Source organism: Schistocerca americana, chromosome 11 (genome assembly GCF_021461395.2).
Source record: "Schistocerca americana isolate TAMUIC-IGC-003095 chromosome 11, iqSchAmer2.1, whole genome shotgun sequence".
NCBI classification, from domain to species: Eukaryota; Metazoa; Arthropoda; class Insecta; order Orthoptera; family Acrididae; genus Schistocerca; species Schistocerca americana.
The window spans coordinates 46728435-46755922 of NC_060129.1; the positions used below are offsets into that span (position 1 = coordinate 46728435).

Below are 27488 nucleotides of genomic sequence, written 5' to 3' on the forward strand. Positions count from 1 at the left end.
TAAGTCGTAGGGTCAGTACTGCCTCACGTGTTCCAACATTTCTGCGGAATCCAAACTGATCTTCGCCGAGGTCGGCTTCTATCAATTTCTCCATTCGTCTGTAAAGAATTCGTGTTAGTATTTTGCAGCTGTGACTTATTAAACTGATAGTTCGGTAATTTTCACATCTGTCAACACCTGCTTTCTTTGGGATTGGAATTATTATATTCTTCTTGAAGTCTGAGGGTATTTCGCCTGTCTCATACATCTTGCTCACCAGATGGTAGAGTTTTGTCAGGACTGGCTGTCCCAAGGCTGTCAGTAGTTCTAATGGAATGTTGTCTACTCCCGGGGCCTTGTTTCGACTCAGGTCTTTCAGTGCTCCGTCAAACTCTTCACGCAGTATCGTATCTCCCATTTCATCTTCATCTACATCCTCTTCCATTTCCATAATATTGTCCTCAAGTACATCGCCCTTGTATAGACCCTCTATATACCCCTTCCACCTTTTTGCTTTCCATTCTTTGCTTAGAACTGGGTTTCCATCTGAGCTCTTGATATTCATACAAGTGGTTCTCTTTTCTCCAAAGGTCTCTTTAATTTTCCTGTAGGCAGTATCTAACCTATCCCTAGTGAGATAAGCCTCTACATCCTTACATTTGTCCTCTAGCCACCCCTGCTTAGCCATTTTGCACTTCCTGTCGATCTCATTTTTGAGACGTCTGTATTCCTTTTTGCCTGCTTCATTAACTGCATTTTTATATTTTCTCCTTTCGTCAATTAAGTTCAATGTTTCTTCTGTTACCCAAGGATTTGTACTAACCCTCGTCTTTTTACCTACTTGATCGTCTGCTGCCTTCACTACTTCATCCCTCAGAGCTACCCATTCTTCTTCTACTGTACTTCTTTCTCCCATTCCTGTAAATTGTTCCTTTATGCTCTCACTGAAACTCTGTACAACCTCTGGTTCTTTCAGTTTATCCAGGTCCCATCTCCTTAAATTCCCACCTTTTTGCAGTTCTTTAGTTTTAAGCTACAGTTCATAACCAATGGATTGTGGTCAGAGTCCACATCTGCCCCTGGAAATGTCTCACAATTTAAAACCTGGTTCCTAAATCTCTGTCTTACCATTATATAATCTATCTGATACCTTCTAGTATCTCCAGGCTTATTCCATGTATACAACCTTCTTTCATGATTCTTGAACCAAGTGTTAGCTATGATTAAGTTGTGCTCTGTGCAAACTTCTCTTTCATTTCTCTCCCTCAATCCATATTCACCCACTGTTTCCTTCTCTCCCTTTTGCTACTACCGAATTCCAGTCACCCATGACTTAAATATTCGTCTCCCTTGACTACCTGAATAATTTCTTTTATCTCATCATACATTTCATCAATTTCTTCATCATCTCCAGAGCTAGTTGGCATATAAACTTGTACTACTGTAGTGGGCATGGGCTTCGTGTCTATCTTGGCCACAATAATGCGTTCACTATGCTGTTGGCAGTAGCTTACCCACACTCCAATTTTTTTATTCATTATTAAACCTACTCCTGCATTACACCTATTTGATGTTGTATTTATAACCCTGTATTCACCTGACCAAAAGTCTTGTTCCTCCTGCCAGCGAACTTCACTAATTCCCACTATATATATATATTATAGTAGACATAGGTAGATTTCGAAAGAAAAAAGAATGATAAGAAGAAAAATAAGAGCAAATAAAATCACTACCATGATGAAAATTATGGGGCAAAGAATTAGAAAGAAAAATACATTTAACCTACTTAATTGAATTAATAACCAACCTGTTTTGATAAGATTTAGACATAAAAATATTTTTGCTGTCTTCGACAAGATTCTAAACCATGACCTTTTGCGTGTGAGGTTGAAACGCTGAGTGTAGCAGTATGACTATGGTGAACCAGTCACAATGTACAAATTACAGCCTCCAAAAATTCGGCTTCAAAGCAATCTCATGTGAAGTCTATGTAATGAAAACCAATCTCCGTGATCAGAGATCCAACCACATAAAGAAAGAATGCCAGGCAAGGAACTGGAAGTGAGCTGACCAACTGTTGTGGCAGTTTGGCAACCGCGAACGGCGCAAGCGTGACATTGACCGCTCTGATTGGGGGAAACCAGCTCCAAAATGTGAAGTAGCAACTGTCAAGTGCGGTAATTCAAATTGGACTACAGCACAGTATACATAAAGTTATAAAAGCAAGTTTGATGAGGTACGCGTTCAAGCTTCAGACAGGATATCTCTGCAATGTGTTACAGACAGATGAGCAATGAATCAGCTGTCACACCAGTAAACAAGCTGTCACCCAACCCTATTTCAGCCAAGACCAGTTGTTGGCCTTGCTTGAGCTCAGCTGTTGTTTTGTTAGTCACTTCAGTTACTTTATATCGTTTATGAGCTTGTCCTGTTGTGGTAGTTCATAATTATGGAAAAATTTTGAACAAGAAAGAAGAAGAAAACCGAATTTTATTCCTCTGCTGCTTTTGCGGTAATTTAAAAATATTTACGCATTACTATAATAGCTCAATGACATATATACAGCAGTCTAATGTTAGCACTGTTGTCGTAATTTGGAGACTGGTAGAACTTCAGAGCTGCAATAATTCAGTATTTTACAAGGCAGCGGGGCAGTGAATATCTTTGCAAATAACATTAAAATAAAATCAATGCATAAAAATACGCCTGAATTTGTCTGTGTTGCCCAAAAATGACGTCTGGTCAACAAAAATGTCGCCCAGATGACGATGGTTGCATTTCTTTAAAAATCTGCTCAGTATTCTATCATTATTAGCCATAATGGCACAATACTACCCAGTGTGGGCACTCTGGGGGTGCTCAGTTGTGTAAACCAGTTCCAATACGGAACGATGGGGAGGAGTCTGTGATTAGCGGAAGGGGTATGTGATGTTTCTAAAAGATTTTTTCAGCTTTCGTCCAAAACCTATTTAGATTCTTAGCAATACGAAAGTAACTGAAGGTGGCAATTACATGTTAAATTAAATTTTGAAATGTTCATAGATTCGTTCACTATGAAATGACCAAACATCCACAAGTAAAGGAAAAATATGCAAAGCTACAAATCCCTCTTTTGTTGTGATGCATTTTCTTGTATTTTAAAACAACCAGTTTTTCAAAATTCTCCACCGACCTGAAGTAGCTCTGTCTGTTGAGCTGCTAGCTAAGAATCCCTTCTTTTGGGAGGGGAGGTGGTTCAAATCCATCTGCCGACAACCTTCATAATGGTTTTCTGTGGCTTCCTATTTTCAGTTTAAGCAAATCCGGTGCTTGGTCCATTACCATCGGGTGCAGCCAATTTCTTCTGAATACTTTTCTTTCATGACAGGTTGCGATTCTCTTAAAGATGCAGCCCCTCTGCTTAAATGAAAGGAGCTGCATCGAAGGCGAACCAAGCCTCCCTTCAGAGACTTCCGGCACTAAAAGCCATATGATGAATAAATAATAATCCAAATTCTCCTCATTTGTGGTCATACATTTGCCTGCCAGGACATGGTTTAATGTGGAAAATGATATTTGTTGCATTAAAGAAGTGACAGATGCATGCTTAAATTAGGAAATTTACGAGAAGTAAAGGTTGAGTAATCCGACATCCTTTGCATTTCCTCCATATAAAATTATTTTAGCTACCCTATCGAACAGAGATCTCTTTACTCCAAAATCCCTGTGGGTAAAAATCACAGGGTCTCAGAAAATTACCGCCCGTGCATTCCTGTTAATTTTCTCAGCTCAGTTCCAGAGTAAAAGAAGAAGAATGTAAAATGACCTTGGCGGGAACGAAATTGGGAGCATTGGTGTTTCGTTGTGGTTTGCCAAAATACGGCACTCCTAAGTAACGAGATTGTATCTGGATAAAATGGTTTATTGTACTTTACGGAAATTTTAAGAAAAAAATGAGTTTTTTAAGGTCCTCTCCCCTCTCCCCCCCCCCCCCCATCCCTTTGACAGAATCCAGGCTACGTCCTTGTTCAGCATACATGCGCACCACTGCTCCAATTTTTGGCGGCACTCATCATAAACCGTATTGACTTTTTCAACTGTCTTGTAAGTTGTGAATGTCTCAGTAGACTTACAAACAAGTTATTTGATTAATACAACAGACGTCACAGACTAATGGGCCTCACGCATGCAGGTAAGCGCCAGAACCAAACCTGAGAATAAACCTGGCACAACAGGGCAGACGTTTGTGGAATAACTCATCCTGATGGTGCGACAGTGATTTGTGGAGCTGTTATATCGGTACTGTTTGATCAAGTCCGATAGTGCTATGTCGCTCGAGTTCTCTCACAAGCCTCTTTCGATGGTCATGGACGAAATTCAAATTATTTAGCTCCATTAAAAAAAGAAAGAAATGTCGGTGTGTGAATTCGGTGACTATAAACGATGAAAATTACATGGAGGCTTTTTGTGCTGAAAGAGAGTTGCAGAGAGTCACAGTGGAAGCGAGAGGAGACAGCACGAGTGGGAGAGAAAGAGAGAGAAGACAGTGATAGTGTGAGAAGGAAGGTGAGAGTGGAAGACAAAGAGAGATAAATGAAAACAATAGCAGTGGATGCGAAGACAGAGGAGATATTGATGGTCAGCGAGAGACAGTGGCAGTAAAAGAGAAAGAGAGCTAGATGGAGATAGCAGCAGTGGGAGCCAAAGAGAGAGTAGACCCTGGAAATGAAATGGAGAGGTGAGTGATCATACATAGGCTTTAGGGGTGTGGTGGGGGTGGGGGGTTGGGTCTGGACCTGCCCTCCCATTCGCTCCCCCCCTCCACCACCTTAGACCAACGAACTGCAACACAAAAGAATTTACCCTATTTGCCCCAGCCCCTATACTCGCATGTTAAAATTTTCAGGTGTAGGGGTCAAACACCAAGCAAACCATTCCCAAGACCATGTATGGAAAGGATATAATGGCAGTTGACGAGGAAGACTGCAGACTGTAAGTAAGAGAAACGGTGCCATTGGCAACGGGAGAGAAAAAGAATGGGACAAAGACAATAGCAATGGGACAAAGTGGTAGAGAAATAGACTGTGCTAAGGAAGAGCGAATGAAAGGGACAAAAGCAAAGGCTGTGAGAGGGATGGACGGAGAAAATGCCAGTGGCAAAAAACGAGACACTGGAGGAGACGTATATACAGACAGTGGTAGGGAGAGGAAAATGCTTTGTATGAAGGCTTCACCACAAGGAGAAGCTGCGTAAAGGAATTTAGAACATTGTTTTTTTAAAAAAAAGAGCGCAGATATCTTCGAATGCCAAAATGTTTGTTAGTGGAGTTTGGTTACGTCCTATATCTTTTGGATGGCAGAGACACAGCGACTTTTACACTGTAGTCTGCCTCAGAGCTACTTGTTTTAACGCTGAGGGAAATTTAGTATCATAAATCTAATGCTGAGGCAGCTATGTACGAGGGTCGTTCAGTAATACGAGTAATATGCATAGACAAACGTACTTGTTGGCGCTTGACATTTGATATTTGTTCTGTGCGCCAGGGAAGTTTCGAACTGTTCTAGCAAGTGGCAGCGCCGTAATACACCGTCAAAATGGCATCTACATACTACTTACGTTACAAGCAGCGTACTGTTATTGAATTCCTGTGTGCAGAAAAAGAAACCGTGGTGAACATCCATAGAAGTTTGTGTGCAGTGTATGGCGATGATGCAGTTGATAGGAGTACAGTTGGGCGGTGGATAAAGAAAGTTACAGCCTCACTAAATGCAGAAACAGAGCTCCATGATCAGCCACGCTTGGGACGTCCTGTCACAGCCACTGCTCCAGACATGCTGAACCGTGCAGATGCCATTATTTGTGGACAACCGCATAACAGCTCGGCAATTGGCTCTACAGTTGTCTGCAATGACCGAGGCTCTCGGATATTGAAACACGTGCTCACGATGGGTTCCACGAATGTTCGCAGTGGACCACAAGATTCAAAGAAAGCCAATTCATCTGAATTGCTGGAGCGTTTTCAGACCGATGTAGAGGCTTTTCTGTCACAGTTCGTTACAGTGGACGAAAGCTGGATGCACCACTTTGCGCCGGTAAGAAAAAGGCAGTCCATTAAGCGGGATCATCCTGATTCACGACAAATAAGTAATTCAAGACAACCCCTCGGTCATAGTGACAGTCTTCTGGGATTGTGATGGTGTTATTCTAGTGGATGTCATGCTACAACCATCAATTCAGAGGCATATCTGAAGACTCAAAATAAATTCAAGAACAATTTACGACGTTTCTGATCGGACAAGAATCCAGTGGAAATCTTGCTCCAACATGACAATGCACACCCACTCAAGTCTGAGAACCCAGACCACATTGTCAAATTGGGTTGGACATAATTGCTTCTCCACCATACAGTCCAGATCTGGCACTCTCGAACTTCCAAATCTTTGGGTCACTTAAAGATTCTCTATGGGGAACACACTTTGAAGATGGCGAGAGTGTCAATCATGCAGGGAAAACACGGCTACGCCTACAGGTCAAGAACTTTTACCAGTAGGGAATACATGCTCTTCCACATCATAGGTGTATGGCCATAGAACGTGATGGAGACTATGTAGAAAAATAGGGCGGCATTACTTATTGAACGACCCTCATTCATTACCCATAATGATGTCTGATTTTATCGCATATGAGTCTACTTACTTAGAATGGCTGCTGTGCACCCCAGCTGAATGTGTCTGAGTTGCAAACCGAGCACTGTTCCCCTCAACAACCTGGGAAGCAGTCTGGTAAGTGGTAACGGTTGCAGTCATTTTAGTGCATATAATAAACGGCTTCTCGACTGGGTATGTCGGTCTTACTTGTCTAGTGATAAAAGCGTTTACCTGGAAAGCGAGATGTCGGGTGATGGAACCTCTGGCGGACCACAGGCTTTGCAGTCTTCCTTTTAACCTAGCCTTCACCCCTCAACGAAGTGAGCAGCGCCCCGAAGCGACATGTTCTTCGAATCCCTCTTTAAACTCCAGGTCCCCGTTCCCTTGTTATACAATGTGTAGATTAGGGACGCGCTAGTCTCCAGAGTGATTTCCAATTGAAAGACTTGAGCCAGGCCGCTGAGTCACACAAAATTGTTATTATTATTACTTGCGAACTGGGCCATTTTCTGCAACTGATAAATATGTATGGGAATTGGTTATAAGTTTTAATGTCGTTCTCCACCTTTACACTGTCAATATCCTCCTCCTCCCCCCACCTCTCTCTATCACCACCTCCATCCTCCATACACTCTCTGTACATCTCTTCCTACTATGTCCACTTCCCCCCCCCCCCCCCCCCCCCACCCTAACTCTCTTTCTATCTCCTTTTCCGCCACTCTTTATCCTTGAACCTTGTTTATTGTTGTTGCAAATTCACATTCTGTAGTTGTAGTCTCACCATAGACCAATAAGCCATAAATATAATTTCCCTATTTTCTATGAAAACAGACTTTGATAATGAAACCAAAACAGTACATTGTTGTGTATACAATTTTTGTTTAAAATATATATAATGAGAAGGAATATATGTGGGAGAAACCATTTGTTTAATGATTTAAATGCCCTGCTATCACAGTTTAAATTCCGTGCTAACATATGTCAAACTGACTGTGGGAAAGCGATCAAAACTGCCGACTTTCACAGCACTGCTCAATGCAGCATTTTCTTTCTCATAGTTTTAACGGAAGAATATATGACGTATAACTGTCTGCATGTTTATTAGAGTATCATGTAACAATCTGAAATAAATCGATCAAGCACTTTACAAGACTTCTGCGGTCAGTGTTTCCCTATTATAGTACGAGTTCATACTGTTTTTTTCCCAACAGCGTCAGTTGTGAATGTGTTCCACACACATATTGCAGACATCTTCTTCTCCTCCCGCCCTATGCTTTCCTCTTCCAACCTTCCATCTCTCTTCCCATTTCATCCTCCCAACTCTACATATCCATCTCCTCCTTCCCATTCTGTCTCTCCATCTCCTCCCACCACTCTCTTTGTTCATCTCCTATACCTCTTTCTCTGACCACATCTTCTTCCCTCCTCTCTCTACCCATACCCCCCTTCCCTCCCTCTGTTCATATCTTCCTGCCCATTTACTTTTACCATTTGCCCACTACCACTCTACCACTTCCACAGGCCCCCTTCATTTCTCCCTTCCCAATGTACATTTCCTCCTTCCCCTCTCACCGACCATCACCACCCCACCCACACTCTCTTCATTTTCTCTGTTCCTGTCACTCAGTCCATCTCCTCCTCTCTCATCTCTCTGTCCAGCTCAGTCTCCCTCTCCCTTATGATCCATTTCCTCAATCCATCCTCCCGCTGCACAGCCATTCCCAAGTCCCATCAGTAGACTTCTGTGGTCCGAGTATTTTCCTCAAAATCTTCGTTCTTTCTCCTCGAGTTGTCGAAGCTCGCACTTTAATTTCAAATAAGACACTAGAAAGCGTACAATCGTTTAAGTTGCACTACCAAGTTATAGTATCTGTTGTGGTAGAATAATGCCTGTTTGTTGTACTTCCATTTTATGATTTTCTCTATCCATTGTGATGTTGATGAGTATTGTAGTCACACATGGAACCCCTAGAAAGAAGACTGAAAGGGCACCTACGTACTACTCCCACACAAATGTCTTTGTGTAAGGCAGCCTACAAATTGGGGGATGGAAAACAGATTCCTGCTGCTGATGTGTATACTGCATTGCAAAGAAGAGCTATAAGGGAGGTCAATACTATTCGCAGACAACATGCCTGTCCTTCAGGGTACCCCGTACGCTAACACCCAAGGGACTGAAACATTTGCCCATATCTGCACTCCTAATACAACTATGAGCTTGTAAACCTCACACTGCTGATACTTTTGTGGCCTGCTGAATCTGTATCAAGTTTTGTTGAAATCGACGCATAACCTGTAAAATTCTGAGGTAACCGACTCAAGACTTTTTCGAGATTTTTGCTAACAACATCTCCATATTATATATATATATATATATATATATATATATATATATATATATATATATATATATATAGTAATTATACAGAACTTTTTGATATTTATGCTGAAAACATTTTCATATTAGATGTTTGTATATACGATTTATATTATAAACATATATGCTATGTTCATTAGAGTAATGTATAAATCAGCCAAGACGTTTTCGAGACTTTTGCTTACAGAGTTTCGCTTTTATATATTAAATATCTATTTATGTGTATATATGTGAAAGCAATATATAACCTATGTCCGTGTGAATTCTCGTTAGAGTACAGTGTAAGAATCTGAAGTAAACTGGTCAAAAACTTTTTGGTATCTTTAGTAACAACATTAAAAAACGACTTGTGTTTATATAGAAGTACAGATTAATCGACTTGGTGGCAAACAGATGCGTATACAAATATATATAGTGCAACTGTTCATGAAACTGGAATTATGAATGTTGGGCACAGAACTAATGCTAGGACATACATACGTGATCAAAGAACTCACCGCACTCGAGAGAGGGAGTCTGTGGGCGGTGGCGCAGAATCAGCGGCAGCGGCAGCGGCAGGCGTGCCACCATGTCCGCTCTCTGGTGGAGTGGCAGCAGGTGGCTCGCTGTTTTGGGCGGTTGGCTCACTGTAAGAGAAGCACAGAATAGGTGTGGGTTGGCTGTCATGGGGTGAGAGCGAGAGCATTCACATGGGAAACAGGTGGCTCCTTGCTAGACAGCAGGCACAGGTGTGATACTGTCTGCTCAGCACACATTGAAGTAATACTACACACACCGCTATGGAGTCACAGGATAGATACATGGCTCAACTGATGTTCACACTACAGTGTTGAAAAGAGTTAGTATCTGCACCAGTTGCACAGGGTTGCTCATGGAATCAGGTTAAGTGCCTCAACAACAACAAAACAGTTACCAAAAGTATACTGCTGGCTCTTAAAATTATAGCCCATGGTCTCATGATAACCATTACTGCTTCTAGATCATGGGTTTCCTTGTTCGATTCTCAGGTAGCTCGTAGATTTTATTCACTTGGGGACTGGCTCCTTGTGTTATCCCAATCACTTCATCTCACCTTCATTGATGTGCCAACTGCTGAAATGGCGTCAAATGGAAACACTTGCATCAGGCTGCTGAACATACCCAGATGGGATCACTCAGCTGACAACGCCATATGGTCATTATAAAAAAATGAAAATATCAATTAAGTTGGATAGTAACAAAATATTACTCATGGCGCGTATACCAAAGAGTAGTGTAACGCCGATGGTAAATTTCAGGAGTTACTGAATTTAATGAAGCTTATGGCAGCCATATATGAAGCAGGCAGGCTGAGAGGAGCCGATATGTAATTCCACAAGTTAGCCTATTTGCACACCGCAAGGTGACCAGACCAAACTGGCCTGCAGAGTATTCCTGCAGCACGCAACATGGGGGTGTCAGTTTGGATGTGCATGGAAGCTGTCAATGGGACAGCAAGCGTGGTGTCAGTCGTTATATCTAACCACTGCTTCTCACACAGTGATGTACAGTCTGGCAGCATGACTTCAGGTAAATGCAAGTCCCCATCATACTAAGGGCCAGCCAGCTGCTTGCACTGGCCTGACCAGGCAGATCCTCTAGACTGGCTCACAGTTCTAAATATTCTCCAATGAACTTAGAACGACACACTGGATGAGCTATTCCCCAATCTCCACAACAAAACCAAGCTTCTACCTCAGAGGTCAGCAGTTCGCAACCAGGGCTGTACAGCTCTCATCCTTGTACACCAGGATGAGCTTCTAGCCAAGCACCAGTAGACACCTAAGAGAGTGCAGTGGAGGTACGAATCTCTGGCACCTTTCAGTAAGGGCTGCATACTGCTAACTCAGACACGTATTGCTGAGTGTGGTAAACAGTATCAGCAAAGCAGGAGACCAATGTCAACTGACCATCTCATTGCCACGCCCATCTGTCGTCATTACCATCGCCAGGTGACCTGACGCCTGCAGAAGGTGTTCCAAGGTGCATTGCAGCACTTCGATGTTGTAGCACAAGACTAAATAAAGTATGTTGCATCTTGCAGCGGAATTTTTCTTGCCATCTCTGGCCAGCACCATCGCTTCCACAATGATCCACTGCACCACCTGCATGCCAAGTGGTTCACTTACCCCCTGTATATTCAATAGGAAGAATGCATTATCAGTCTGTAGGTGATCTGTGGGGAGCAAAGAAACTTTGATACAGAAAGGCTCTCTAACTTGGGTGGGTATCTGGTGTGACTGAGGTAGATTCTTTGTACAAGGATACTGACATATCTTGGTATTACAGATGCATTGGAAACGACAATATTAAAGTAACTCACATATACAGACATTTACAGACTCACAGGTCTAGAATGACAGGGGTGGAACAGGTGGCTGTGGTCATGCAGTGAGAACCATTGCGACATTTTCCTGAAGTAATTTAGAGAAACTAAGGAAAACCTAAATCAGGATGGCTGTCGAGTTCCAGAGTCAAGCTGTGTGTCATGCCTGCACAGCAAAGGGGAAAATATATCAGTCCTTTCAGGCACTGGTCATTTGGTGCTGGTGAGATCTTGCCTGGATTGACTACAGCCCTCCTGAAATAGTTAGTTCCATGCTAGCTTGAAACGTGTGATCCCAAACTAGGTCATTGAAATACTCCACAAAATGCACCTCAGTCACACCGACAACTGCATTTTTTAAACTTCTGAGTTTGTTCAATTACGAGTAGCACAGAAGTTAAGATTTTTTGGTTTTCCTTATCTTCTCCAGAATCTCTATATTCTTTCGCTGCTTTTTTTTCTCCATCTCAGAAACGACAGTTTGGGCCTTCTGTTTAGTGGTCTCTCTTGAAATGATTCATACTTTAACTCTGCTCTCTTCTTTTGTGGACCATCTGCAGCGCAATTCCAACTTCATTGCATCCCACTTCACCTCATCTACCCCTTTAGATGTGGCCATTAATCCCATGGTGTAGCTGAAGAGCTTTATGGTCAATCTGCACTCATCCATCCTTAGTAGTGTCTATAGAACTTTAACATTCGCTTTCTCATTGTGTCCGCGATCTTGTGGGTGTCCTGGTACAGTTCTCCACTTTTCATCTTCTTCCGAGTCCCATCAGTACTGTTCTGTGGTCCACGTATTTTCCTCAAAATCTTCGTTCTTTGTTTTCGAGTTCTCGAAGCTCACCATTTTATTTAAAATAAGACACTCCAAAGTGTACGATCGTTCTGGTTGTACTACCGAGTTATAGTATCTGATTGTGGTCTTGTAGGATAATGCCCATTGTTGTACTTGTTCTGTGTTAGCTTGTAGGTCAGGTCTAGTTTTCTGGCTCCTCCTTTGCCTCCTTATCGACTCCATTTGGTTGAACCATTCCCCCAGGCATTTAAACTTCTGTCCTCTTAATCTTCCTCTGATTTACATCCATGCATCTCTCACTTCGCTACCTGTACTCTATATGTTATTTCTTCCACAGAAGATTTGAAGACCTGTTTTTTTCTGTGGTTTCACGAAGTGTCTTCTCGGTTGTCAGCTAAGAGAGCAAGGTCATCAGCATAAGCTAAACACTTCATCTTCGGGTTCTGTCATTCAGTCGTAAGGTGTGTTCCTCTTATTACTTCCAAATTCATAGCCTCTTTCTAGATTTCCTCTATTTTATCCAGTGTGATGGCGATGAGTATTGGAGACACACATATTTCCCGAACAAAGGAAATTGTAAGTTCATGCAAGTACTACTACAGCACAAATGCTTATAGTGCAAGGCAGCGTACACATTGGGGGCTGGAAAACAGTTTCTTGCTCCTGATGTGTATGCTGCACTGCAAACCAAAGCAATAAGGCAGGTCAATACTATTCCCACACAATATGCCTGTCATCCATGTTAGCACATATACGTATACCCCAGGGCTGAGAAAATACGTATTTGTCCGTATCTCCACTCCTATTACAGATATGAGGTCATAAAATCCCACAGTACTGTTTCTGTGTCAAATTTTGTTGAAATCGATGCAGGGTTTGGCAGGAAGTCATACACACACACACACACATATACACTCAACATTATATATATACAATAATTAAGTAGTCATTGTATATATATATATATATATATATATATATACTTCAGATTTTTACAGGTTACTCTAAAAATCATATATATATATGATTTTCATATATATATATATATATATATATATATATATATATATATAATTTTTAGAGTAATTTTTGCTAACAGAGTTTTGCTTTTTATATTACATATGTATTTATATGTTATATATACTAAAGCAACAGTATAACCCATGTCTGGGTGGACTTTCATTACAATGTAGTTTAAAAATCTCAAGTAAATTGGTGAAATAGTTTTCTATGTTTTTGATAACAACATAAAACAATGATTTGTGTTGATGTAGAAGTGTAGATCATCAACTGGGTGACAAAGAAATGTATTTATAAATATCAGTAGTACAATTGTTCACAGGACTAGAATTATGAATGTGTGGCAGAGAACTAATGCTGTGAGACATATGGAACTCACTGCACTCGAGGGAGAAGATCTGTGGGTGGTGGCGCAGCATCAGAGGCAGCGGCAGGCGTGCCACCATGTCCGCTCTCTGGTGGAGTGGCAGCAGGTGGCTCGCTGTCTTGGGTGGCTGGTTCGCTGTAAGAGAAGCACAGAATAGGTGTGGGTTGGCTGCCATGGGGTGAGAGCGAGAGTATTCACATGGTAAACAGGTGGCTCCTTGCTAGACAGCAGGAACAGGTGTGATACTGTCTGCTCATCATACGTTGAAGTAATACTACACACACCGCTATGGAGCCAGAAGGTAGATTTACGCAAACTACAGTGGTGAAAAGAGTTAGTATCTGCACCAGTTGCACAGGGTTGTTCATGGAATCAGGTTAAGTGGTTCAACAACAACAAAACAGTTAGCAAAAGTATACTGCTGGCTCTTAAAATTATAGCCCATGGTCTCATGATAACCATTACTGCTTCTAGATCATGGGTTTCCTTGTTCGATTCTCAGGTAGCTCGTAGATTTTATTCACTTGGGGACTGGCTCCTTGTGTTATCCCAATCACTTCATCTCACCTTCATTGATGTGCCAACTGCTGAAATGGCGTCAAATGGAAACACTTGCATCAGGCTGCTGAACATACGCAGATGGGATCACTCAGCTGACAACGCCATATGATCATTATAAAAAAATGAAAATATCAGTTAGGTTGGATAGTAACAAAATATTACTCATGGCACGTGTACCGAAGAGTAGTGTAACACCGATGGTAAATTTCAGGAGTTACTGAATTAAATGAAGCTTACAGCAATCATATATGAAGCAGCCAGGCAGGCAGGCTCAGAGGAGCCGATATGTAATTCCACAAGTTAGCCTGTTTGCACCCTGCAAGGTGGCGTGACCAAGCTGGCCTGCAGAGTATTCCTGCAGCATGCAACATGGGGGTGTCAGTTTGGATGTGCATGGAAGCTGTCAATGGTACAGCAAGCGTGGTGTCAGTCGTTATATCTAACCACTGCTTCTCACACAGTGATGTACAGTCTGGCAGCATGACTTCAGGTAAATGCAAGTCCCCATCATACTAAGGGCCAGCCAGCTGCTTGCACTGGCCTGACCAGGCAGATCCTCTAGACTGGCTCACAGTTCTAAATATTCTCCAATGAACTTAGAACGACACACTGGATGAGCTATTCCCCAATCTCCACAACAAAACCAAGCTTCTACCTCAGAGGTCAGCAGTTCGCAACCAGGGCTGTACAGCTCTCATCCTTGTACACCAGGATGAGCTTCTAGCCAAGCACCAGTAGACACCTAAGAGAGTGCAGTGGAGGTGCGAATCTCTGGCACCTTTCAGTAAGGGCTGCATACTGCTAACTCAGACACGTATTGCTGAGTGTGGTAAACAGTATCAGCAAAGCAGGAGACCAATGTCAACTGACCATCTCATTGCCACGCCCATCTGTCGTCATTACCATCGCCAGGTGACCTGACGCCTGCAGAAGGTGTTCCAAGGTGCATTGCAGCACTTCGATGTTGTAGCACAAGACTAAATAAAGTATGTTGCATCTTGCAGCGGAATTTTTCTTGCCATCTCTGGCCAGCACCATCGCTTCCACAATGATCCACTGCACCACCTGCATGCCAAGTGGTTCACTTACCCCCTGTATATTCAATAGGAAGAATGCATTATCAGTCTGTAGGTGATCTGTGGGGAGCAAAGAAACTTTGATACAGAAAGGCTCTCTAACTTGGGTGGGTATCTGGTGTGACTGAGGTAGATTCTTTGTACAAGGATACTGACATATCTTGGTATTACAGATGCATTGGAAACGACAATATTAAAGTAACTCACATATACAGACATTTACAGACTCACAGGTCTAGAATGACAGGGGTGGAACAGGTGGCTGTGGTCATGCAGTGAGAACCATTGCGACATTTTCCTGAAGTAATTTAGAGAAACTAAGGAAAACCTAAATCAGGATGGCTGTCGAGTTCCAGAGTCAAGCTGTGTGTCATGCCTGCACAGCAAAGGGGAAAATATATCAGTCCTTTCAGGCACTGGTCATTTGGTGCTGGTGAGATCTTGCCTGGATTGACTACAGCCCTCCTGAAATAGTTAGTTCCATGCTAGCTTGAAACGTGTGATCCCAAACTAGGTCATTGAAATACTCCACAAAATGCACCTCAGTCACACCGACAACTGCATTTTTTAAACTTCTGAGTTTGTTCAATTACGAGTAGCACAGAAGTTAAGATTTTTTGGTTTTCCTTATCTTCTCCAGAATCTCTATATTCTTTCGCTGCTTTTTTTTCTCCATCTCAGAAACGACAGTTTGGGCCTTCTGTTTAGTGGTCTCTCTTGAAATGATTCATACTTTAACTCTGCTCTCTTCTTTTGTGGACCATCTGCAGCGCAATTCCAACTTCATTGCATCCCACTTCACCTCATCTACCCCTTTAGATGTGGCCATTAATCCCATGGTGTAGCTGAAGAGCTTTATGGTCAATCTGCACTCATCCATCCTTAGTAGTGTCTATAGAACTTTAACATTCGCTTTCTCATTGTGTCCGCGATCTTGTGGGTGTCCTGGTACAGTTCTCCACTTTTCATCTTCTTCCGAGTCCCATCAGTACTGTTCTGTGGTCCACGTATTTTCCTCAAAATCTTCGTTCTTTGTTTTCGAGTTCTCGAAGCTCACCATTTTATTTAAAATAAGACACTCCAAAGTGTACGATCGTTCTGGTTGTACTACCGAGTTATAGTATCTGATTGTGGTCTTGTAGGATAATGCCCATTGTTGTACTTGTTCTGTGTTAGCTTGTAGGTCAGGTCTAGTTTTCTGGCTCCTCCTTTGCCTCCTTATCGACTCCATTTGGTTGAACCATTCCCCCAGGCATTTAAACTTCTGTCCTCTTAATCTTCCTCTGATTTACATCCATGCATCTCTCACTTCGCTACCTGTACTCTATATGTTATTTCTTCCACAGAAGATTTGAAGACCTGTTTTTTTCTGTGGTTTCACGAAGTGTCTTCTCGGTTGTCAGCTAAGAGAGCAAGGTCATCAGCATAAGCTAAACACTTCATCTTCGGGTTCTGTCATTCAGTCGTAAGGTGTGTTCCTCTTATTACTTCCAAATTCATAGCCTCTTTCTAGATTTCCTCTATTTTATCCAGTGTGATGGCGATGAGTATTGGAGACACACATATTTCCCGAACAAAGGAAATTGTAAGTTCATGCAAGTACTACTACAGCACAAATGCTTATAGTGCAAGGCAGCGTACACATTGGGGGCTGGAAAACAGTTTCTTGCTCCTGATGTGTATGCTGCACTGCAAACCAAAGCAATAAGGCAGGTCAATACTATTCCCACACAATATGCCTGTCATCCATGTTAGCACATATACGTATACCCCAGGGCTGAGAAAATACGTATTTGTCCGTATCTCCACTCCTATTACAGATATGAGGTCATAAAATCCCACAGTACTGTTTCTGTGTCAAATTTTGTTGAAATCGATGCAGGGTTTGGCAGGAAGTCATACACACACACACACACATATACACTCAACATTATATATATACAATAATTAAGTAGTCATTGTATATATATATATATATATATATATATATATATATATATATATACTTCAGATTTTTACAGGTTACTCTAAAAATCATATATATATATGATTTTCATATATATATATATATATATATATATATATATATATATATATATATATATAATTTTTAGAGTAATTTTTGCTAACAGAGTTTTGCTTTTTATATTACATATGTATTTATATGTTATATATACTAAAGCAACAGTATAACCCATGTCTGGGTGGACTTTCATTACAATGTAGTTTAAAAATCTCAAGTAAATTGGTGAAATAGTTTTCTATGTTTTTGATAACAACATAAAACAATGATTTGTGTTGATGTAGAAGTGTAGATCATCAACTGGGTGACAAAGAAATGTATTTATAAATATCAGTAGTACAATTGTTCACAGGACTAGAATTATGAATGTGTGGCAGAGAACTAATGCTGTGAGACATATGGAACTCACTGCACTCGAGGGAGAAGATCTGTGGGTGGTGGCGCAGCATCAGAGGCAGCGGCAGGCGTGCCACCATGTCCGCTCTCTGGTGGAGTGGCAGCAGGTGGCTCGCTGTCTTGGGTGGCTGGTTCGCTGTAAGAGAAGCACAGAATAGGTGTGGGTTGGCTGCCATGGGGTGAGAGCGAGAGTATTCACATGGTAAACAGGTGGCTCCTTGCTAGACAGCAGGAACAGGTGTGATACTGTCTGCTCATCATACGTTGAAGTAATACTACACACACCGCTATGGAGCCAGAAGGTAGATTTACGCAAACTACAGTGGTGAAAAGAGTTAGTATCTGCACCAGTTGCACAGGGTTGTTCATGGAATCAGGTTAAGTGGTTCAACAACAACAAAACAGTTAGCAAAAGTATACTGCTGGCTCTTAAAATTATAGCCCATGGTCTCATGATAACCATTACTGCTTCTAGATCATGGGTTTCCTTGTTCGATTCTCAGGTAGCTCGTAGATTTTATTCACTTGGGGACTGGCTCCTTGTGTTATCCCAATCACTTCATCTCACCTTCATTGATGTGCCAACTGCTGAAATGGCGTCAAATGGAAACACTTGCATCAGGCTGCTGAACATACGCAGATGGGATCACTCAGCTGACAACGCCATATGATCATTATAAAAAAATGAAAATATCAGTTAGGTTGGATAGTAACAAAATATTACTCATGGCACGTGTACCGAAGAGTAGTGTAACACCGATGGTAAATTTCAGGAGTTACTGAATTAAATGAAGCTTACGGCAATCATATATGAAGCAGCCAGGCAGGCAGGCTCAGAGGAGCCGATATGTAATTCCACAAGTTAGCCTGTTTGCACCCTGCAAGGTGGCGTGACCAAGCTGGCCTGCAGAGTATTCCTGCAGCATGCAACATGGGGGTGTCAGTTTGGATGTGCATGGAAGCTGTCAATGGTACAGCAAGCGTGGTGTCAGTCGTTATATCTAACCACTGCTTCTCACACAGTGATGTACAGTCTGGCAGCATGACTTTAGGTTAATGCAAGTTCCCATCATACTAAGGGCCAGCCAGCTGCTTGCACTGGCCTGACCAGGCAGATCCTCTAGACTGGCTCACAGTTCTAAATTTTCTCCAATGAACTTAGAACGACACACTGGATGAGCTATTCCCCAATCTCCACAACAAAACCAAGCTTCTACCTCAGAAGTCAGCAGTTCGCAACCAGGGCTGTACAGCTCTCATCCTTGTACACCAGGATGAGCTTCTAGCCAAGCACCAGTAGACACCTAAGAGAGTGCAGTGGAGGTAAATATCTCTGGCACCTTTCAGTAAGGGCTGCATACTGCTAAATCAGGCATGTAGTACTGAGTGTGGTATCAGCAAAGCAGGAGACCAGTGTCACCTGACCATCTCACTGCCATCTGTCGTCACCACCACCGCCAGGTGACCTGACGCCTGCAGAGGGTGTATCAAGATGCACTGCAGCACTTCGATGTTGTAACTGAAGACTAAATAAAATATGTTGCACCTTGTAGCGGAATTTTACTAGCCACCTCTGGCCAGTACCACCACTGCCACAATTTGCTACTCCACCACCTCTATGCCAAGTGGTCCACTCACCCCAGGTCGCTACAGTAGGAAGAATACATCATTAGTCTGTAGGTGATCTGCGGGCAGGAAGTAAACTTTGATACAAAGAGGCTGTCGAACTCGACTGGATATCTGGTGTGACTGAGGTGCAAGGATACTGGACATGTATTGGTATTACAGGTACAATGGAAACGATAACTGGTTTAGAATGACAAGGATGGAACAGGTAGCCAGCTGTGGCTATATAGTAAGAACCATCCCTGCCTTTTCCTGGAATAATTTAGAGAAACTAAAGAAAACCTAAATCAGGATGGCTGGATGAAGACTGGTGCCTCCAGCGTTCCCAATACAAGGCTCTCTAAAAATGTTCAAATGTATGTGAAATATTATGGGACTTAACTGCTAAGGTCATCAGTCCCTAAGTTCACACATTACTGAATCTAAATTATCCTAAGGACAAACACACACACCCATGTCCGAGGGAGGACTCGAACCTCTGCCAGGACTAGCCACACAGTCCATGACTGCAGCGCTTTAGACCACTGGGCTCATCCCGCGCAGCTACAAAGGTCTCTGTTTAAAGCACTACTATTAGCTCATTTGCACTGGCCCTATTGAAAAACGCCATTGTAGAAGTAAGTTATTTGATAATGTTATACTGTCCATTCATTTCTCACTCCGATTTACTGAACACAAATGCATACTGTACACGCCTTGTTTTGCAACACTTCACACACTACTCATATTAATTTCTGACGTCAGGACTATTTTGTGCACCGCAACTTCCCATTAGCTAGCGTGAAATAGTGACTCAGAATCCTTCTATCACGAGTGACTTGTTGAACTCAGAAAAAGTAGAAAGTGTTAAAATTATGCATTCCACAGCTTTATAAGTAACTTTTTTCTGAAAATGAGAAACAGAAGGAAAATATAAAGTATTAAGGTGTTATGTGGAATGTCAGATGTTTATTATTTGCATTACATTTTTACCAAACACGTAGGCCTACTCTGTCATCTAAGTAACCCTCCAATGTATAGAATCATTGAGTTAACTGGTACTTTTTAATTGCTTTTTTAAATAAGTTTGTTGCTTTTTTAAATAAGTTTGTTTTAGCAATTTCTTTAATCTTCTTTGCTAATTTATTGTAGAGTTTTATTCCTTGGTAGGAAATGCTACTTTTGTTTTTATAATTATTCTTTCCTAGTAAATGTAAGTTCAGTCTAGGACTAGTTCCATGGTCATGGATAGAGTTGTTTGTGCAGTCACCATTGTTGTTTCTGATGTGTGCAACTGATTGGTAAATGTACTCGCACACGGCAATTAAAATCCGCAGTGTTTTTTACAGATCTTTATAACGAGTTTGATTACTATTTCCGGTCATTAGTCTTATGGCCCTTCACTGCAGTTTGAGAACTGGCTACAGTGCCTTTTATTTCCCATAAAAGAATACCACAGCTAGGAACTGAGTGTACATATGAATACTATGCTACTAAAAGACACTGGCTGCTACACATTGATGACAGGACTTTGATGGGCTTAACATTCTTACGTTATTCTGTTTGCAAATGTCTTTGTGTGTTCCCATCCCTTGAAGTGAGCATAGGTATTCATTGCAAGAAATGTTGCATTTGTTACACTGTCTATAGAGGTGATATCTACATTTAACTTAATAGTGTCGTTTTCTCTCTTCTATCTGAAATTCATGACACTTGTTTTCTCCATCTTCAATGTCACTTTATTGCTAATTGACCACATTTAAATTGCTTGAGGGCTGCATTTGCTTTCTCTTAAAGGATTTCTCTCGTTTCCCTGGTGATTATAAGGCTACTGCCATCAGTAAAGATAATTATTTTCTCCTTGACTACACTGGAATTTTAGTCATTGATTTATATCAGGAACACTATCGGTCCTACAACGTTATCCTGAGGAACTATTATACAACGTATGTTGCCTCTGAGAAGTGTTTTACTAAAGCTTTAGACGTGTTTGAGGGTTGTGCTATCTTTGCTATTTGTACTTTATCTGCTAAGTCTGATCAAAACCAGTAATTACCTGCCCCTCTTATTCATAATGCTTGTAGCTTATTTAGTCGGACCTTATGATCAACTGCATCAAAAATCTTAAAATCTCTCAGCAACTTATGACCGGATGTTTTCAATAGGTAAGAAATCTAGAGGACTTACTGACCAGACCAAGAGACGAAACACCATCTGTAAAGACAGAATGCCCATGACGTCGTCGGCAAAAGCTAATCACTTCATTTTCTGCCTTTCACTTCCAAGTGTATTCCTCTTATTCCTTCCAAATACAGAGCTTCTTCGCAGATTTTCACTATTTTTTCCAGTATTATGCCGAAGACGATGGGGGATAATCCATATCCTTGTCTGACCCCCGTCTTCATTTAAAACGGGTCAGAAATATTTCCTACTTGACTTTCGAGATAGTATTCGTGAGTGTACACTATATAATCAAAAGTATCAGGCCGAGCTCGTCTGTTGACTGACAGAGGCTGCCGACAGCTGAAGAGGGTTGTAGCGTGTAATAGGCAGACATCTATCCAGACCATCACACAGGAATTCCAAACTGCATCAGGATCCACTGCACGTACTGTGACAGTTCGGCAGGAGGGGAGAAAACTTGAATTTCATGGTCGAGCGGCTGATAAATGCCAAACGACGCCTCGCTTGGTGTAAGGAGCGTAAACATTGGACGATAGAACAGTTGAAAAACGTTGTGTGGAGTGACGAATCACGGTAGACAATGTGGCAATCCGATGGCAGGGTGTGGGTATGGCGAGTGTCTGTTGAACGTCGTCTGCTAGCGTGTGTAGTGTCAACAGTAAAATTCGGAGGCGGTGGTGTTACGGTGTAGTCGTGCTTTTCGTGAGGGGGAGGGGGGGGGGGGGGTTGGACCCCTTGTTATTTTGCGTGGCACTATCGCAGCACAGGCCTACATTGATGTTTTGAGCACCTTTTTGCTTCCCAATGTTGAAGAGCAATTCGGGGATGGCGATTGCATCTTTCAACACGATCGAGCAGCTGTTCATAATGCGCCGCCTGTGGCGCAGTTGTTACAAGAGCATAACGTCCCTGTAATGGACTGTCCTGCACAGAGTTCTGACTAGAATTCTATAGAAAACCTGTGGGATGTTTTGCAACGCCGACTTCGTGTCACGCCTCACCGACCGACATCGATACCTCTCCTCAGTGCAGCACTCCGTGAAGAATGGACTGCCATTCCCCAAGAAACCTACCAGCACATGACTGAATGTACGCCTACGAGAGTGGAAGCTGTCATCAAGGCTAAGGGTGAGCCAACAATATATCGAATTCCAGCATTACTGATGGAGGGCGCCACGAACTTGTAAGCCATCTTCATCCAGGTGTCCGGATACTTTTGATCACATACTGTATGTTTAGTGACTTATCTCTTTCTTTGTCAACCCAAAACTCTTCTAAGGCACTAAATAACGCTTGTCTCTTTATCGTGACGTATGGCTTCTTAAATCTGACAAAGATCACTGGTGAGCTCTTGCTCCCACGATGCCTTTAAGGTTGAATATCTGTTCGGGGTATGATATTTCTTCCCAGAAACGAGCTTGATGTTGCTTGTATAAATGTTGGTATACTAATTAACAGATTTTGTTGTGGACACATAAGAGCGATCTGAAATTTCCTCCAGCAGAAATTGGCAGTGCTCGACGAGACAACCCCTGCAAATGTAGATACTACTGAACTGACACAGCCAGAAAGACTCAGATGCTCAAGAACAAACAAAACTGCAACCTCGATGGTTACGCGTACTGCAACGTACATAAAGCAATTCTGAACAGCAACGTACAACGAGTATTTATCATGTACTGAAAGCGGACACTGGTAAATCACGATATATGGAAAGTTTGCACAATATGCTAAAAATTATCACCACACCATAAACACAAAAAGAAGATGGAGAATAAGAACAATATGACGGTCAGCTGCTAATAGTGATGACGTTGTCAAGTAAACCTGAACTTTTAATGTGATAAATAACAAAGACTTTTTGTGTGCTACTTGATGTGAATATGTCTACATTATGTTGATAGATTGTACAGTTCCCGGTAAGAAATTATTTCTAGAAAGTGACATAGTCAGTTAGTTCCATGATAAATGGATCATTTTGCATGATATATTGCAATGACGTGGAATATATGATTTTACATTCACATCGCAAATTAATTTGTAAATATGGCTACATTCTGGTCATTTATGAGTTTATTGTTTCATTTTTTTAAATATATCGATTTGAGTAGTTATTCCTACTCACCATCCTCTATACATTACAATAATAGAAATTCTTCTATGGAATTTTCAGGGAGTTGTGGGAGAGAAACTTCCAGTTTGTTTTCAGATTTTACTTTGCTGTCTGTGACACATTTTATATCACTGGGTAAGTTATCGTGGTATTGTTCACAACTTTTTGTGCTAATAACAATCTTAATGTGAAGTAATGGATGTCATTTTCCCTCCTTGCGTTGTAATTATGAACATCATTGTTCTGTTTGAACTGTAGCGCTTTATTTACAACAATGTGGGTGAAGACTTTCTTTCTTGAAGATGAGAACATTATTCCATATTACATTACTGAATGCAAATATGCAATATACGTCACCTTACTGATTTGTCTCTCTCCAAGATTTGAAATGATTCTAAGTGCAAATATGACTGAACTGAGTTGCTTCAGGAGTTCCAAAATGTGCTGTTTCCAGTTTAAAGCCGCGCGGGATTAGCCGAGTGGTCTAAGGTGCTGCAGTCATGGACTGTACAGGTGGTCCCGGCGGAGGTTCGATTCCTCCCTTGGGCATGGGTGTGTGTGTTTGTCCTTAGGATAATTTAGATTAAGCAGTTTGTAAGCCTAGGGATTGATGACCTCAGCAGTTAAGTCGCATAAGATTTCACACATTTCCAGTTTAAATTCTCATCAATATGGACACCTAACAATTTTGAAGTTTCCACCCTATTTATTATTTCCTCACCTGGTGTTACACTTGACATTGTGTACTATCCCTAGATGTGCAGAACTGAATATGTGGTGTCTTTTTAAAATTGTGGGTGAGACCATTCACAGAAAACCCATCAAAGATACTTTTAAGAGCACACTTTACCATTTCTTCTGATTCTGTATGCAGACCTGGATTGAGTACAGTACTGGTAGCATCTGCAAAAAGGATTGTTTCGGTTTGTTATATATTAGACAGGAGATCATTTCCATATATGTGGAACAACATTGGAACTAAGATTGATCCTTGGGGAACCCCTTATGTAATTGTTTCCCAGTCATTTTTAAATCCCCAGACTATATTGGCTGAATTACTAAGTACAACTTTCTGCATTGTTTTTGTTAGATATCATATTATCTACCTATTGTCTATACCATCAATCCAATAAAACTTCAAATTATCTAGGAGAATGTACATCAGTAACAATATCGCAGAACGATATTGTGCAGCCTGAATACGACATGATTCTACCGTTGTCGACTTGAGGCACGTCATGGCAGACGTTTCTCTTTGTTATATGATGCATAACACAATCTTATGACAAAGAAAGAACATTCAAATGCGATTGCTGACTGAGAAGCCTGTTACGCAATCTTTGCTAGTATGCAGAACTAATAATCTGCTGTGGCTTCACACAAGAAGCACTAACACCACCTTGAACGACTTCACATTGATAGTGATGAAGCGGTGCAAGCAGAGATGCGGTTGTAACTGCATCAACAAAGCCAAAAATTCTGCAGTGACGGTATCGACAAACTGGTCTCTCATTGGGAGAAATATGTTCGTCGCCAGGGTGACTATGTTGAGATGCAAATATGTACACTGAAAATTAAAGATGTAGACTGTTAATGAAGTCTGCTTGATTTAAAAATCTTTACGAGTTTCCATATAAAAAATTCGGAGGCATTACTTTTCAGCAGGCCCTTGTACTAGCTAGCTGGCCTGGCCTTGTGTGGGCAGTATTATCTACAGACAGACAACTTGTGTGACGTAGAGTATGTTGCTTCCAGGCCACTGCATATAGCTACGAATAAATTTCAGAGAACAACATTAAGTAATTAAATGTCATCACTTTCATATAACTTCTGCAATGCAGGCAGCTGAAGCATCCCCAACTCTCTTGTGGTTCCCTTTTTAGGTACTCCACGTCGACGTCTGCTCGTAGATATGTATAGTCGTTAGGTTTTCCGGCTTTACTTCCCGACGTGACAGCAACGACTCTCCGATGAGGTGCGGGCCTTGTGTTTTGCTATTACTGCGAGTCTTGTAAATATCGCTTTTATTTAGTAATTTTCCCGGCTAAAAATCGCCTCTTTTATGAATAAGACAGCCTGCGCCAGCTTTCAGAGGGAGTGGGGACGTCAAAGCGTCACAGAAGTTCATATTAAGCAATCCGTAAAACACATAAACGTTCACTTCAGTTAGCATGTCAGTTAATGCCTACGCTAGATTGTGCTGATTTACTGCTGAATAGCTTTGGTTCTGTAAAACCTTCACTGATTAGTACTAGGTAAATGAAATAAGTACAACACTCTTGTATTTCACTTTCACTCTATATTCAAGGATTAAGATGGTGAAGGATGATGGCCTATTTAAAAGGTTCCTAGCCTGGAGGAATCTAATCCCTCCAAAACCCAGGCGATTGTAGGCAAAACCACCCCTTCCTTTCGCCTCCTCGATTTCTATCTAACCATCTATGGCCATCCTATCGCCCTCACCCCCACCCTTAAGTACTTTGGCGTCACCCTCGACCGTCGCCTCTCCTTGACCCCCATCTCCGGACAATCCAAGCCAAGACACGCTCCCGACTCCATCACCTCAAGCTCCTTTCTGGCCGTATGTGGGGTCTGGACCCCTCCACCATACTCCACACCTATAAATCCCTCATCCGCCCTATCCTTTGTTACGCCCATCCGGCCTGGATCTCCGCCCCCCCCCCCCCTACCTTTTATAAATCCCTTCAAATCCTTGAACGCCATGCTCTCTGCTTATCGCATCCGTCTCCCCTCCCCCACGCGGATCCTGTACGACCTCATTCCGTTCCCCCACCTCCTCCTTTTCCTTGAAAGGATACAGATCCTGTACACCACCCGTAAACTCGATCCTCCTCACCCGCTTGTCTCACCCATCCTCTCCCACCCCCGCCCGCTGCCGCGCCTGTATTCCCACGTCCCACCCGGTCTCCATCTCTTCACCCTCCTTACCCTCACCCAAGGTGGCTTCTGCCAGCTCCCCCTCCCTGATGATGTCCTCCTCCCCTCCATCTACCCCTCCTATCAACTTTGATCCTCCCCTCCCACTTCCTGTGTCTTTTGGTTTGGGCACCCACCCTCCCTTCTCTCTCCTTTTCTCCCCATCCCCCCTTGCTCCACCCCTCTTCCGCCGGGCTTCCCCTCCCCCTTCCTCCCTCCCCCCTATCTCCCCTGCCCGTGGCACCTCTGCTCTCCCCTCTCCCTCCCCGCCCTCCTCCTCTCTTGGCAGGTCCCCAGACTTGTACAGGCTCAGTGGACATTCGCGCGCCGGAGATCATCGCCATCAGTGTCTCGTGTGTGTGCCTTCGTTTTGTGTTTAGTGTTCTTTCGCTGTCATGCCACCACTGTTCACCTGTGCCATCGCAGTCGTCATTGTTTTGTGCGCCGTGTCAACGGGTTTTAGTGTTTTTTCTCGTCCAGCGTGAACGGCTTCATGTTTATTGTTTTTCGTGTCTACAGTTTTTGCCCGCCGTTTTTATTGTATTCTCTGCACCACCTTTATGTCATATTTATTGTACCACTCGCGGCTGAAGAGCAGCATACTATGCTGCTGACAGCCCACCTTTGTATAAGGTGATTAAAATAACAATAAAGAAAAAAAGGAGGAATCTAAATAGTCCGCAAATGCCGATATGCACGCGCTCTACGTCCAGATTCGCAACTAACGGCACACGACACTTTCAAAAGTCCACACGTTAATATCTGAATACCGGTACCCCTGATTCATTCGCATCAGCTGATAATTTGAGTTTCTGCGTAAAGTTCCAATCTAGCACTAAAGTCCTAAAATCCCCTTAATACTCCGTTGCTACCAACAGTCAGAGATCGTACACTATATCACTTTTAATCACCGTAATATTCTAACAGTTTATCGTGAATCTTAACACGATAAAGTCCAATCTAATTATTGTCGCGCTGACTGACACGGGTTCCCCGCCCTTTAACGAAACAATCAAGGAAAAATAAGGCGGAAATAATGGCGATCAGGCCTTTTTACAGGTTTTTCATCACAAGAGTTTA

General features: G+C 42.2%; 1 protein-coding gene across 1 annotated transcript in view; it reads right to left on the bottom strand.

The window, feature by feature from the left end:
* The window catches only part of LOC124553223 (poly [ADP-ribose] polymerase tankyrase-1-like), a 149144-nt gene that overhangs the window by 60396 nt on the left and 61260 nt on the right, over nucleotides 1-27488 (bottom strand). The window contains exons 3-5 of the mRNA XM_047127114.1: nucleotides 17583-17705; nucleotides 13526-13648; nucleotides 9481-9609 (exon numbers count right to left, since the gene is read on the bottom strand). Of these exons, the coding sequence (XP_046983070.1) occupies nucleotides 9481-9609; nucleotides 13526-13648; nucleotides 17583-17705 (375 nt within the window). The remainder of the gene's footprint in view (nucleotides 1-9480; nucleotides 9610-13525; nucleotides 13649-17582; nucleotides 17706-27488) is intronic.